General features: G+C 33.8%; 1 protein-coding gene across 1 annotated transcript in view; it reads left to right on the top strand.

Annotated features, from left to right (window-relative positions):
• Positions 1–12,957, top strand: part of LOC149786779 (adhesion G protein-coupled receptor B1-like) — a 59,742-nt gene that overhangs the window by 10,194 nt on the left and 36,591 nt on the right. Inside the window, exons 4-5 of the mRNA XM_089977287.1 lie at positions 5,577–5,727; positions 10,633–10,702. Coding sequence (XP_089833413.1) covers positions 5,577–5,727; positions 10,633–10,702 — 221 coding nt within the window. The remainder of the gene's footprint in view (positions 1–5,576; positions 5,728–10,632; positions 10,703–12,957) is intronic.

Raw genomic sequence — 12,957 nt, 5'->3', positions numbered from 1 at the left:
AAGGCTACCCAAGCAAATTATGAAGGGGGATTTAGTGGTATATACATCTGTCCAGCCGTGCCCATGTTATGGCTGGAATCAGTACCAACTGGTCGCCTTCCTAATAATATCTGTTATCAGCATCAACCGGACTGGCTTCCTCAAACTCGCTAACTGTGCCGTCATACTTCCTAAAAACCAGACATCCTTACTAGTATTACAAAATCATCTGGTATGGCCAGCTTCTTTTTAATGCACTGCTTATCCGCAAAATATTGACCTTAACTTATATCAAGATGTTGGCATTGTGACATCATTGCCACAGGGAATGGTGTATTCTGGAATGGAAGCAGACTATGAACAATGTGATACAAGATACATTCCACTGCCTACCATAGCAAGCTCAAAGCATTGGATAAAAATTAGTGGCGATTAACATGCCTGCCTCATGAAGATGTATCATTTATCATCACCCTTTTCTCTGGTAAAAACAACGTATATGGAAAATCTCCTCCAAAAGCATCACAAGGTCTATTTACATGAGCACAAGCAATATGTTGTTATTTTTTAATTGTTCTGTAATTTATTTTATATTGTGTGCTTGACTTTTGTCCAAGATTGAGGATAGGGTTGTGTCTGAACATAATTTTTTGTCATGAATAGGTTATAAATAAGTTGTTTACTGATATTCGAGTTCAAAGTATAGCCTTATTTATAAACTTAGTTTGTTCTGGAAATAAAGTTCTGACTCACTGATGGTAAATCAAACTATTTAAGACTGTTGGTACATTAACACATTCAACAATGGAATTCATTCAAAGCACTCTATGCCTTTTGACATGTCATAGAACATGTAGGATTATTTTGGATGTATTTCACAATACTTTTAGTTCCTCTTAAATTTTCACTATGTAACTTAGAAAAGTAAATTAGTTATTAACTTTACTAAACTTCTTAGATTTGCTTAGTAATAACAGAAAAAGACTGCCCTGCATTCATCCCAGTGTTTGATTGACCTGGGTATGGGGGTTATAACCAATCACAGTATTGTACATCCCTCTGATGTTCGTATCATACGGATTGTCTAATTTATAAAGTTGTTTCCTGCAGGACAGATATATCAGCCAAGGAGTTCTTCCAACTCCTCAGGTTATTCAATGCGGTAGTAGATTTTATCCTGCAGGGCTGCCTTTATGTGTGCCCGTTATAAATGAATTTGATGGTTCAATGACACCCTTTTCCAGTTCACTCAATCAAAAGGTCAGTATTATGAAGAAAGTTTGATCATTCACGTCAGTGGTGCAATCATTGTTGGCTCAAGATAATAAATCATCTAAAGTGACATTATGTACAAATGATATTACTTATGGTTAGGGAGCCCGATCGTTGCCTGACTTACGGTCAAGAGCAAATGAGGACAGGGATTTCACAATAATCGTCATTTGAAAGATATGCCTTTCAGTTCTAGAAGACCTACTCTGCAAGAAGGCAGTCCTGGTTATGCTGGAGTTGTGTAATTATTTTCTTTACTCAGGGGCACCAAATTACCCAACCTATTCGAACATTCGCATTAGTATCTCGCTCAGTTTAAACACTATACACATTTGGCATGGGGAGATAGTGGGTAAGAGATTTTGCTATTTGTTTATGTGAGATATGTCGAAAATAAGACACAAATGTTCTTCTTTTCAGTAGAGCCAGATTTGGGAAGTAGCGGGCTTATATCCTTAAGTTGATGTGATCAGAAAGTATTCTCTCAGAAGCATAATTTACTTAAAAGTTCATACTTCTATGACATGCATGTGATAATTCATTTGCCTTGTAATACATCTTAGGCTAATCTTACCACTGGAAGCCATATATCTGATCAGATTATACGACTTTAATAAAATGTGCTCTGAACAAACACCTGTTATTTAATAATATTGTTAGATCTGTTATGTAAGGCTGAACATTATTATAGAAATGCATTGTTGTGAGCAAGCATTTGCTGAACACCATAGGGGTCATAATGTTGTGTGATGTTTTTCAACATGATTATGTTTGACTACATCACAAAATGGGAAATTTACACCACTGACCTTGATATAATAATTTGTAACCACAATCAATTTACTTAAATCTACGCGTAGCATTGCATGCAATGAATTCTAAACTAAAGGTAATTGTCAGCTAAAAGTCATTGTAATGCAATGGTCCCCATTTTGGAACGAAAGAACAATTCCTTTTAAAGAAAACAACATGGATGTACATATTGGAGAGGTCTTTTTTTTTTCTTTAGTTAGTGTGAAAAGCCATCACAATGTCAATAATGTCATGATGAGAGAATGAAAGATCTCATCTGCCTTTCACTTGTAGGGCAGTTAGTACTCTGTTTCACCATTTGTCTCTGGACTTTAATATGACTCAGTCATGGCTGAGATATGTCAGTGTCTCAATAATTTACAAGCATTTTAATTATGTAGTTCATCTTAAGGTTCCTTTTAGGTGCTGCTTTATTTATGTTGCAATTATTAAAACCCAAACACTAAGCAGAATGTACCACTGCCAAAGCTCTCATTATCTATATCGCATTGGCTATGTCCATTGTTTGCATAGGTAGTATGTATATGCATCTGTCAAAATAAGCCTTTGGATTGTGCCACTCACTTTATTTATTTTACATTGGGTTAGTTATGTTGTTTCATTTAATATTTATATATTCCATATTTACCAAAGGAGACTGGTCAGAACTATAATTAGTTTCACACAACATGGTGAATTTTGTCCTATATTTAATTTTCAGTTCAGCTTAGTGTCATTAACTGTAGCAAAAGTACATAATTCATATCACATAAAGTATATAAAATGAATTAGGTACCTTAACTACATTTGAGCTTGCTGACCTGAAAATTTACTGACTTACAGATAGGATAAAATTCGTAATAGAATGTGGTATGAAATATACTTCAGTTATTATTACAGTTGACATGGATATGTTAGCATCTTCATGAATATACATGGGAATGTTTTAGGATGGATGTGTATTTATTCTGAGATTAGTGAGTGTAATAATAACAGCCAAGAAAAAGTAATAGAATATATGTATGGTACTAATGAGTATTTTATTGTAAACTCAGTTGAACATTTACCAACCTGTTATGAGAGATCATCTTCCTTTTTGTTAGCAGAAAAGGCGGTTTCTTAAGACAGGTTTTACTGTATTATCAAGATCTCTGATGACTCTGATTTTGAACAACATTTACATCAATCTGATTAAAATTATATCTCCGCTGTCCTACTTGAAGATATGACGATTAACGCTTACGGGTCATGTTCTGGTGACCTTTGAATTGGCGAATTGAAATGCAGCTTAAAAAATCTTAAAGTGAATCAAATCGTTCGCTACACATTCATTCTTTTCATCCACATTGCTCAGTATCCAAATGCGAATATGTAAGATTTCATATGATTGGTTGATAAAATTAGCGATTATGATAATAATATAGGTTACCAGAACATGACCCTTAAGCAGTCACTTTCAGATCATCGTGTATAACAGTGGAGATCTTATTTTAATCAGATTTTATTTACACATATTAATGAGGAGATTTTGCATGGAATGGTTTGCTTGTGAACACTACTGAGTCTCATAGTTGAACATAATTTGATTAAACTTGGCACGTAAGCTTGTATCATGAACATCTCAGATGAATTTAATTATGAGTGAGGACCACAGATACTGAGATCATCTTGTATCTGATTTATTGAGCTTGTTAAAATTATTGAAGTCATACTTATGGATTGTGTTTGGTCTGATATTGCTGTGTAATTATTATCAAGATCTTATATTGTGAATAACATACATACATATTATTAATTTGATCATGTCGCATAGCTTGTTAACAGTCTAGTTGCATTTTCTATCAGATTTGATATGTAATTTTACAACCTTAATATCATGAATGAGTTAAACCATTGTTTATAGCACTTGCATATGTCAAAAGATTCAATTTCTGTAATTTCATATTGCCACAGTGCATACACATTGAACAGTGGATGCAATTAAGTTTCAATTTCACGTAAGACAAATGGAATAACCTGTTGAGGGCAATTAATAAAATCACACGTTTGGACAGTGATTCTGAGTTTTCCTGCTTGCTGAACAAAGCATTAGAAGCAACGAAAAATTAATTTTATAATACAAGAAGCATATCTGTTTAAATATACCAAGTTATGAAAGGCAACATAAACATACATTATAGGGATTAATAAATGATTATTTGGTATGCAAACTAAACAAAAATATATGTTGGCAATATAACAAGGAACATTCTATTAAAATTATTAATTGAATAATATAATATTATCATATTTATGAGGCAAGTTTGTAAAATACCTGTAAAGTATTACAGTTTTGTAAATGAAATAGCTTTCATTTAGCAAACAAGCAGTGTTGGAATATAACAATATAACAACCGATACATTCGCTGATTAGACATATAGACTAGGAGTTTCCCTTTTCTCCTCCCCCTGTTTCAAGACTCAAAGAACCAATTTCTATCGGGTTACATATATACATAAAGGGGTGACACGCTGCTAGTGAGTCAGAGTTGCAAAGTGAAAAACACAACCTAAATTGGATAGACTGATACATATATATTCACAAAACCATAGTACAATATATTTATTATATTGAATGGAACGTCACAAATAATTTGACTTATAATTTGTTCTAATTAAATCCATTTAAATCAACATTGCTTATATTTAATTATGTTCATGAGAAAGACTTTTAGAAAAGCAATATTTTTATTAAACAATTTCTAAGTTTATGTATTTTTTGAAGAAAATTGTTCACTAAATTTGACCAATTTTGAAATTCTTGAATATTTCGAAACTAGTCTGAATTGTTGTGTTAAAAAGAGTTTGATGTGTTTTTTGTTTTGCAATATTAACAAACCTGGAACATTTGTTCTTTATATATCATCTCATACATTGTGCATTATTCAAGGTATTTGGTAAATCAGTGTGATTACTGACTTATTATTTTAAATGTATATATCTATTGTTAGCATTTAGTTACAAAAATGTATAAAAAAAGTATACATTCCTCCAGAAACACTTGCATTTTAACTACCAACAGAATACAAACCTCTGCTCTTAAAAATGTCCTGAGAAATTAAGTAGTCAATCTAGGCTGAGCAGATGGTATGAATTGAGTGAGGTTAGTGTTTTGGGGCCTCTTCTTATATGGTCCTTAGCTCAAAAATACAAATAGAAACTCATTCCTCCCTTCCATAAGAATTAAGTTATTAAGTGGTATATAATCCTTGAGCATGTGTAATACGACATGTCCAATTCAAAGTCAATATTAAAAAGCATTCCATTTCAAACTACTGATTTGTAAGGAACAAGGTCAATTTTAAAGTGATTTACGTTTCCAGACATATTTGCTGGTCACCACGATATTTAGAATAGATAGCGTGATAATGTCAGAGTCTTACCATATATATATATATATATATATATATATATATATATATATATATATATATATATATATATATATATATATATATATATATATATATATATGCCATTTTTACATCTTTCAGAATGCTTGCACTGCTGTGACAGCCCTTCTCCACTATTTTTACCTAGCTGTTTTCTTCCTGATGTTAGCCTATGGAATAGAGATTGCTGTGTCTGTAATCTATGTATTTGTCACAAGGTCACGTGCACAATGGTTGCTGCCTATTGCATGGAGTAAGTTTCTCTTTTCAATCAAAATTATTTTCATTATTATATTATAATAATTGTATATGATGATTCCAGCTTTTTATGTAGAATATCTAATGTGATGTCATTGTACTAAATTTTCATAATTGTATGTTATGTCTGAGTACAGCTTGTGTTCATGTTTAAAACTCCATTTTCGAATGTACTGGAAATCTATTTCATGTACATAGCAATTGATCATGTAAGAATAACAATAATAAACAATTTGCAGTATATAAGTGTTTGCAGGACTATTTGGGCGCAGTTATGAATCCTTTGACACGCTCTTACCTCATACACCAGAAAATGATTGATCATTGCTAAGTATGTATTATCCCATTTTGAAATCATATTGCTGTCTATCATTGATAAATACAATCGGAAATATTGATCTTACAATAATGACTGCATGATCACGTTTAAGGGCATTTTTGAAGCTGAATTATTAGATTATACTGTTAGTATTGTATTATACGGCTGACAAGACAAAACTACAATGCAGTTCAGAAAATCAATGTTCCAACCACTTTTCCAAAACATTTGACTTTGGAAAAATGCTTTGTCCTTACCAAATTGTTTTATTTTTATAATTTTTCAACTTCATAAACTAGTATGTATAAAGTGGATGGCAGCATTTGTAACTGATTTGGATATAACTGTATTGCTTTCCTTATTATTAAGGGTACTATATTATATACTGCAGGATATTATAGCTGCGTACTGTATCAAATGTATAAAGCCTGCCTTTATTTTCTAAGTAAATCCCTCAAATATTTTGGAAAGTGACTCCTTTGCTCACATAAAATGGTAAATTTTTGCCTAAATGTATTCATAGACCCTGATTAATTCTGCCCTTTTTATAGTTTTAGTTGCCTATTTGTGAGAATATCAGCTATTTTTTATATGTTTTTATATTATTAAAAGTAAAACAAAACTTTAATGTGACCCTGCTACCAAAACCCCCAATAATATGGCACAGAGGACTGGAATTTCTAAAGGTCACTAAAGGTCAATCATTCTACCTGATTATACAAGAAATAATACACATATAGGTGTAATTTTGTTATGGATATAATAAAGCTCATTTTAATTTACTCAATGTCAAAACGAAAATGTTGAAATTGTTTGAAAATCAATTTTCTCGTGATTATAACTTCCTTTGGATTCAAAACTCAAAATGTGTGCAGACTGTTTATTCTGCCAATTTGAAACGTACTGTACAAAACTCAAGAATATAAGACGATCGTGCAGAAACCGCTTGCACGTGATAACTGGTACAGAATTGTATTTTATATAGACATGATAGCATGATGAAGCAACATATTGTATCACCTCTGAACGTCCAACTGTTTGAAGAAAAATCAAAATGTAATGCTGTTAAATATATTGCAAACTTGGAAAATAATTACGGAATAGTGATGAATATACAGTTTTTTCATTTTGATTCTTCCACAATTTGGTCCAAAACAAATGATAACTGATCTGGTGTAATATATCTGCCTGCATTTTAGAAATAATCGGACCCTAGACAAACTAGTTAATAGAATTGTTGACTTATCTGTACTTTGGTAATACATATTTTCTTTAAATTCTTTATGTGAACAGCAGGTCTTTAGCTGATGTTAGAAAAGTCACATGCAACAAGTGAATGATGTACTTTTTATTAACATTTGCATTGTTTAGAAGGAATATTCACTTAAGAAGAAGATGTTACCATGCCAGGTGGCAGAGTTTAACCTGGTGAATGAAATCTTGACCTTTGGTGTATGGAAAGTTGCATTTGACTGAGACTAAACTCTTAGTGTCAACCACTTATTGTACATAAATATAGACCAGTCATGTCCTCTGCGATATTGCTACCGAGATGTAGCAACCCTGCAATTTGCAGAGTTTGCAAATATAAAACATTCAACATTCTCTGATAAAACTTATGTTCCATATTTGTTATGCCTAAATTGTGAATAAATAAGGTTGTTAAAAAGTATTGCATACTGCTAATATCATCATGTGTCATGATAGATGCATTATGAATTTCTGTCCCTATCGATGCATTACAGAACACCAGTAAGTACTTGACAGTGACCAATATAGGGAATATATTCAGTCGTGTTACACAACGCAGCTGTCGGTGTGTAATAATGGGGGTTAGGTGGTGGGAAATATTTGGCTGGAGTCCCACTGGTCATTGTTTATGTATCCTTAAGTAAGCATTTAACACCTTACTCCAGTCAAGTCAGACTTTCAGTGGCAACCAGTATCGGCTTGAAAAATTAACTTTTTATTATATATTGCATGTTAACCTGACACTATATAAAATGTAAATAAAGTTCAGTCAAACTCAGGGAAATAATTTAGTTCAAGCTTTTGAAAATCAACTTTATCTTCCACAATTTTGTGCACCACAGTATTCCTGAAGTAAAATTAATAAATGATATGATAGCATCAAAGGCTTTCCAAATGGTTTGTTCTGTGCTGAAGTTGATTATAGTTACTGCCATAATAAATATCGTATAGCAACGAATGTTGTTTGAGATAAATAGTTTCATCAAATAAATTATTCAACAATTCACTTGTTGTTAGTTCTACTTCCCATGATCTTGTTGATCGTAATAAAATAGTGTGTTTGTGAAATCCAATATGTTCACCATACAAGACATCTTAAAAATATTGTTATCACTACTTCTCCTGAATGGAAAGTCTTATTGACATAGGGTTTTCACTTAAAGATTTCTTATGATCTATAGTTGGTCCTTAATGAAAATGTTGTTGGTCTGATATCCACTATGACTGACATATAAGCTATGTTGAAGATCTTCATTATGCGATTCCTCCTGGATGAACATATCATCATGGGACTTTTACTTAAAAACTTGTGAGGACTAGCTGACCCCATTGGTCCTAATCAACCATTTAACATGGTTTTCATGGCAGCCATCTTGAATATCCTGTTATTTCTCATTCACCTAAAAGGAAATTCCTATTGACATGGGGTTTCCACCAGATGACATCAAGTTTGTCATAAATGAAAAGAAGCTGATATGATGACCAATATGGCTTTCACAGCAGCCATCTTGAAAATCTTGTTATCGCTACTCCTGAAGAAAAAATTATATTGACGCAAGGTTTTCATCAGAATACATCTTATGATATTTAATTGATCTTAAATGAAAATGATCATGATGTGACCACCAATGTGGCCGACACAATGCCCCTTTCCAACATGTTGGTGTCGGTACTTCTTCTAGATCAGTTGTCCTTTTGGTATTGTACTGTCACTGAAGGCTTCTTTTGATATCTATTTGGTCCGAATGGAAATTGTGTGAATCTGAAATCTATTATGAACTTCAAGTCAGACACATTGAAAATTTTGTTACTATTACTTCTCCAAAGGTCATATCAACATGGGGATTCATGGGAAATGTCTTGCAATGTCTTCTTGGTCCTAAACTAAAATCTGATCTGATGTCCAGTATGACTGGCCATCTTGAACATAGGATTTTCATCAGAAGAGTTGTTATAGTGTCTTTAATAAGTTATGCAATGTGACCATCAATATTGTCATCCTGATGACCATCCAGAGAATATCTCATTTTCTGCCAAACGGATGACTATTTCAACATCTGATATTCACAGTCTTCTTATGATACTTAGTTTGACCGAAATGAAAATGGTAACACTGTACATGTACATACAATATGGCTGTCATGACAGCTCTCCTTGATATCATGTTAGTGCTGTTCACCCTGAAACGTCATATTGATTTGGAGTTGTCACCCCAAAAATTCAATTGATGACTAACTGACCTAATGAAAATGGTGCCAATCTGACATTCTATATGCCTACCACATCAGCTAATTTGAAAATCTTGTTAAAACTGAAGACTATCTGATATCATGTCAACACACAGCAATCAGACGAAGGAGATGGTTTTATCTTGAATGTATGGAATTTATGTTCAGTCAGTAGAGCTTCAGTCAATTTGAAGAATTCTTGTTAAATCAGCTGCAATTATGTTTGCCCACAATAGCTTCTAAGTTTGCAACAATTTCCAACCTTAGCACTATTAAAGGACAGTGGCTGCGGACCTTTGACTTAAAAACAGAAAATTGGTGCTTTATAAGGGCTAAAAAATTAAAGCATCAGTTCATACTGCAGCTTCAGCATTATAATTGTCTAAATAGTCAGTAATGAGTTTATTACGTTTAGCATTGAAGTGATGTAATCACAAGTTTCAGTTGTGCAGCAGATATTGTAAACAAACTAATAATACAATGATGTAATGGTGATTATATGGGAATTTCATGTCATTTATTTTGTACAAATATAAAATAAATTAAATTCTGGTGTGGATAAAATATAAATTTGTTTCCTAAACAAATTGTAACATGCACTTTCCCTTTAAAGCTCTTACTGTATGTCATGAATGAAACCCTAATCGCTTATGAAATGTAGTACACCCAGTAAGCAACCATGAACATGGAATAAATACTGTACATATTCACTTATAGATCAGGTCCAAGTGCATACTGCATAAATCCAGATCTGCCAGCGCATAATACACAATCCGACATTGATATATGCCATTTTGATAGGAATAATTAATAAAACCAACAACATAGACCTTATTCATCCAGCACATTTTAAGGGTCTATGTCATGCAGTAGGACCCAACCAATAAGCTAGTATACATAGCAAGTAATTTTAACAATTTTGACAATGAGTTGTGAGATAATGTGATCATATAAAACATGCTAGGTTAGAGACAGTAAAGTGCAATAAACATAACTTTTTTTATACATATCATTGCCATTCATTCATTGTGTTTTTAATGAGGAAAAATATATCTGATTGGAGCCATATTTGTGAGCTACGAAACATTGTTTGTGCTTTCAGTTTTGCCAGCTGTAGTAGTTGCCGTATCTCTGGGTGTGACAAAGCTAGAGGGATATGGAAATGAGAAATTGTAAGTGAACTTTTAGGAATAGTCATGTAGCATCACTGTCTTTCTAGCTAGTCTTGTCATGTAGCATCACTCGCTTTGTAGGTAGTCTAATCATGTATCATCACTGTCTTTGTAGCTAGTCTAGTAATGTAGCAACACTGTTTTTGTAGCTAGTCTAGTCATGTAGCATTACTGTCTTGGTAGCTAGTCTACTCATGTAGCATCACTATCTTTGTAGCTAGTCTAGTCATGTAGCATCGCTGTCTTTGTAGCTAGTCTGTCATGTAGCATCACTGTATTTGTAGCTAGTCTAGTCATGTAGCATCAATGTCTTTGTAGCTAGTCTAGCCATGTAGCATCACAACCTGTGCAGCTAGTCTGTCATGTATCATCACTGTCTTTCTAGCTAGTCTAGTCATGTAGCATCACTGTCTTTGTAGCTAGTCTAGCCATGTAGCATCACAACCTGTGCAGCTAGTCTGTCATGTAGCATCACTGTATTTGTAGCTGGTCTAGTCATGTAGCATCACTGTCTTTGTAGCTAGTCTAGTCATGTAGCATCACTGTTTTGTAGCTAGTCTAGTCATGTAGCATCACTGTCTATGTAGCTAATCTAGTCATGTATCATCACTGTCTTTGTAGCTAGTCTAGTCATGTAGCAACACTGTCTTTGTAGCTAGTCTAGTCATGTAGCAACACTGTCTTTCTAGCTAGTCTAGTCATGTAGCATCACTACCTTTGTAGCTAGTCTAGCCATGTAGCATCACAAGCTGTGCAGCTAGTCTAGTCATGTAGCATCACTATCTTTGTAGCTAGTCTAGTCATCTAGCATCACTACCTTTGTAGCTAGACTAGTCATCTAGCATCACTACCTTTGTAGCTAGTCTAGTCATGTAGCATCACTACCTTAGTAGCTAGTCTAGTCATGTAGCATCGCTGTCTTTGTAGCTAGTCTAGTCATGTAGCATCACTGTCTGTGTAGCTAGTCTAGTCATGTAGCATCACTGCCTTTGTAGCTAGTCTAGTCATGTATCATCACTGTCTATGTAGCTAATCTAGTCATGTATCATCACTGTCTTTCTAGCTAGTCTAGTCATGTAGCATCACTGTCTTTGTAGCTAGTCTACCCATGTAGCATCACTAACTTTGTAGCTAGTCTAGTCATGTAGCATCAATACAATAGTAGCTAGTCTAGTCATCTAGTGTCATTACCTTTGTAGCTAGTCTAGTCGTGTAGCATCACTAACTTTTTAGCTAGTCTAGTCATGTAGTATCACTACCTTTGTAACTTGTCTAGTCATGTAGCATCACTGTCTATGTAGTTAGTCTAGTCATGTAACATCACTACCGGTGCAGTTAGTCTAGTCATGTGGCATCACTACCTTTGTAACTAGACTAGTCATGTAGCATCACTACCTTTGTAGCTAGTCTAGTCATGTAGCATCACTAACTTTGTAGCTAGTCTAGTCATGGAGCATCACTACCTTTTTAGCTAGTCTAGTCATGCAGCATCACTGCCTTTGTAGCTAGTCTAGTCATGTAGCATCACTACCTGTGTAGCTAGTCTAGTCATGAAGCATCACTACCTTTGTAGCTAGTCTAGTCATGCATTATCACTACATTTCTAGCTAGTCTAGTCATGCAGCATTACTGTCTTTGTAGCTAGTCTAGTCATGCAGCATCACTGTCAATGTAGCTAGTCTAGTCATGCAGTATCACTACCTTTCTAGCTAGTCTAGTGATGCAGCATCACTGTCTTTGTAGCTAGTCTACTCATGTAGCATCACTGTCTTTGTAGCTAGTCTAACAAGTAGCATCACTACCTTTGTAGCTAGTCTAGTCGTGTAGCATCATTATCTTTGTAGTTAACATGCTCAAAGTTTAAGAGAACAATGTTGTTGGCCCATGTTCACAATCATTCATGTGTTATGCTGTGCAAGTTTTTACTTTAACATCTGTATTTATGAATACATTTTAATCAGACATGGAATGCATATTTTTGTCAAGCCAGCCTTTTCAGAAGCTCAACATTGTGATCACTTTGATATCCATATGAATGTCAGAACATAACATGCATCCATCAATATGTCCGTCTGTATATACCCTATATTAACTTCAACGTTAAAGGCTTTTATTTGTTCGATACTATTTAACTAACCGTCTTAGGTTTTGAAATATTATGTCAGTATGCTCTTATCTTATACCATTCTGGTTCATATGTCATTCCATAGTGTAAGGATGTTTTGCAGTGCAAGCTTCAGATTAACCTAGATATT

The sequence above is a fragment of the Sinohyriopsis cumingii genome, chromosome 12 (assembly GCF_028554795.1).
Source record: "Sinohyriopsis cumingii isolate HCF-2022 chromosome 12, ASM2855479v2, whole genome shotgun sequence".
NCBI lineage: Eukaryota > Metazoa > Mollusca > Bivalvia > Unionida > Unionidae > Sinohyriopsis > Sinohyriopsis cumingii.
Note: the sequence above shows the minus strand (reverse complement) of the source record. Positions and strands in the feature narration are given on the sequence as shown.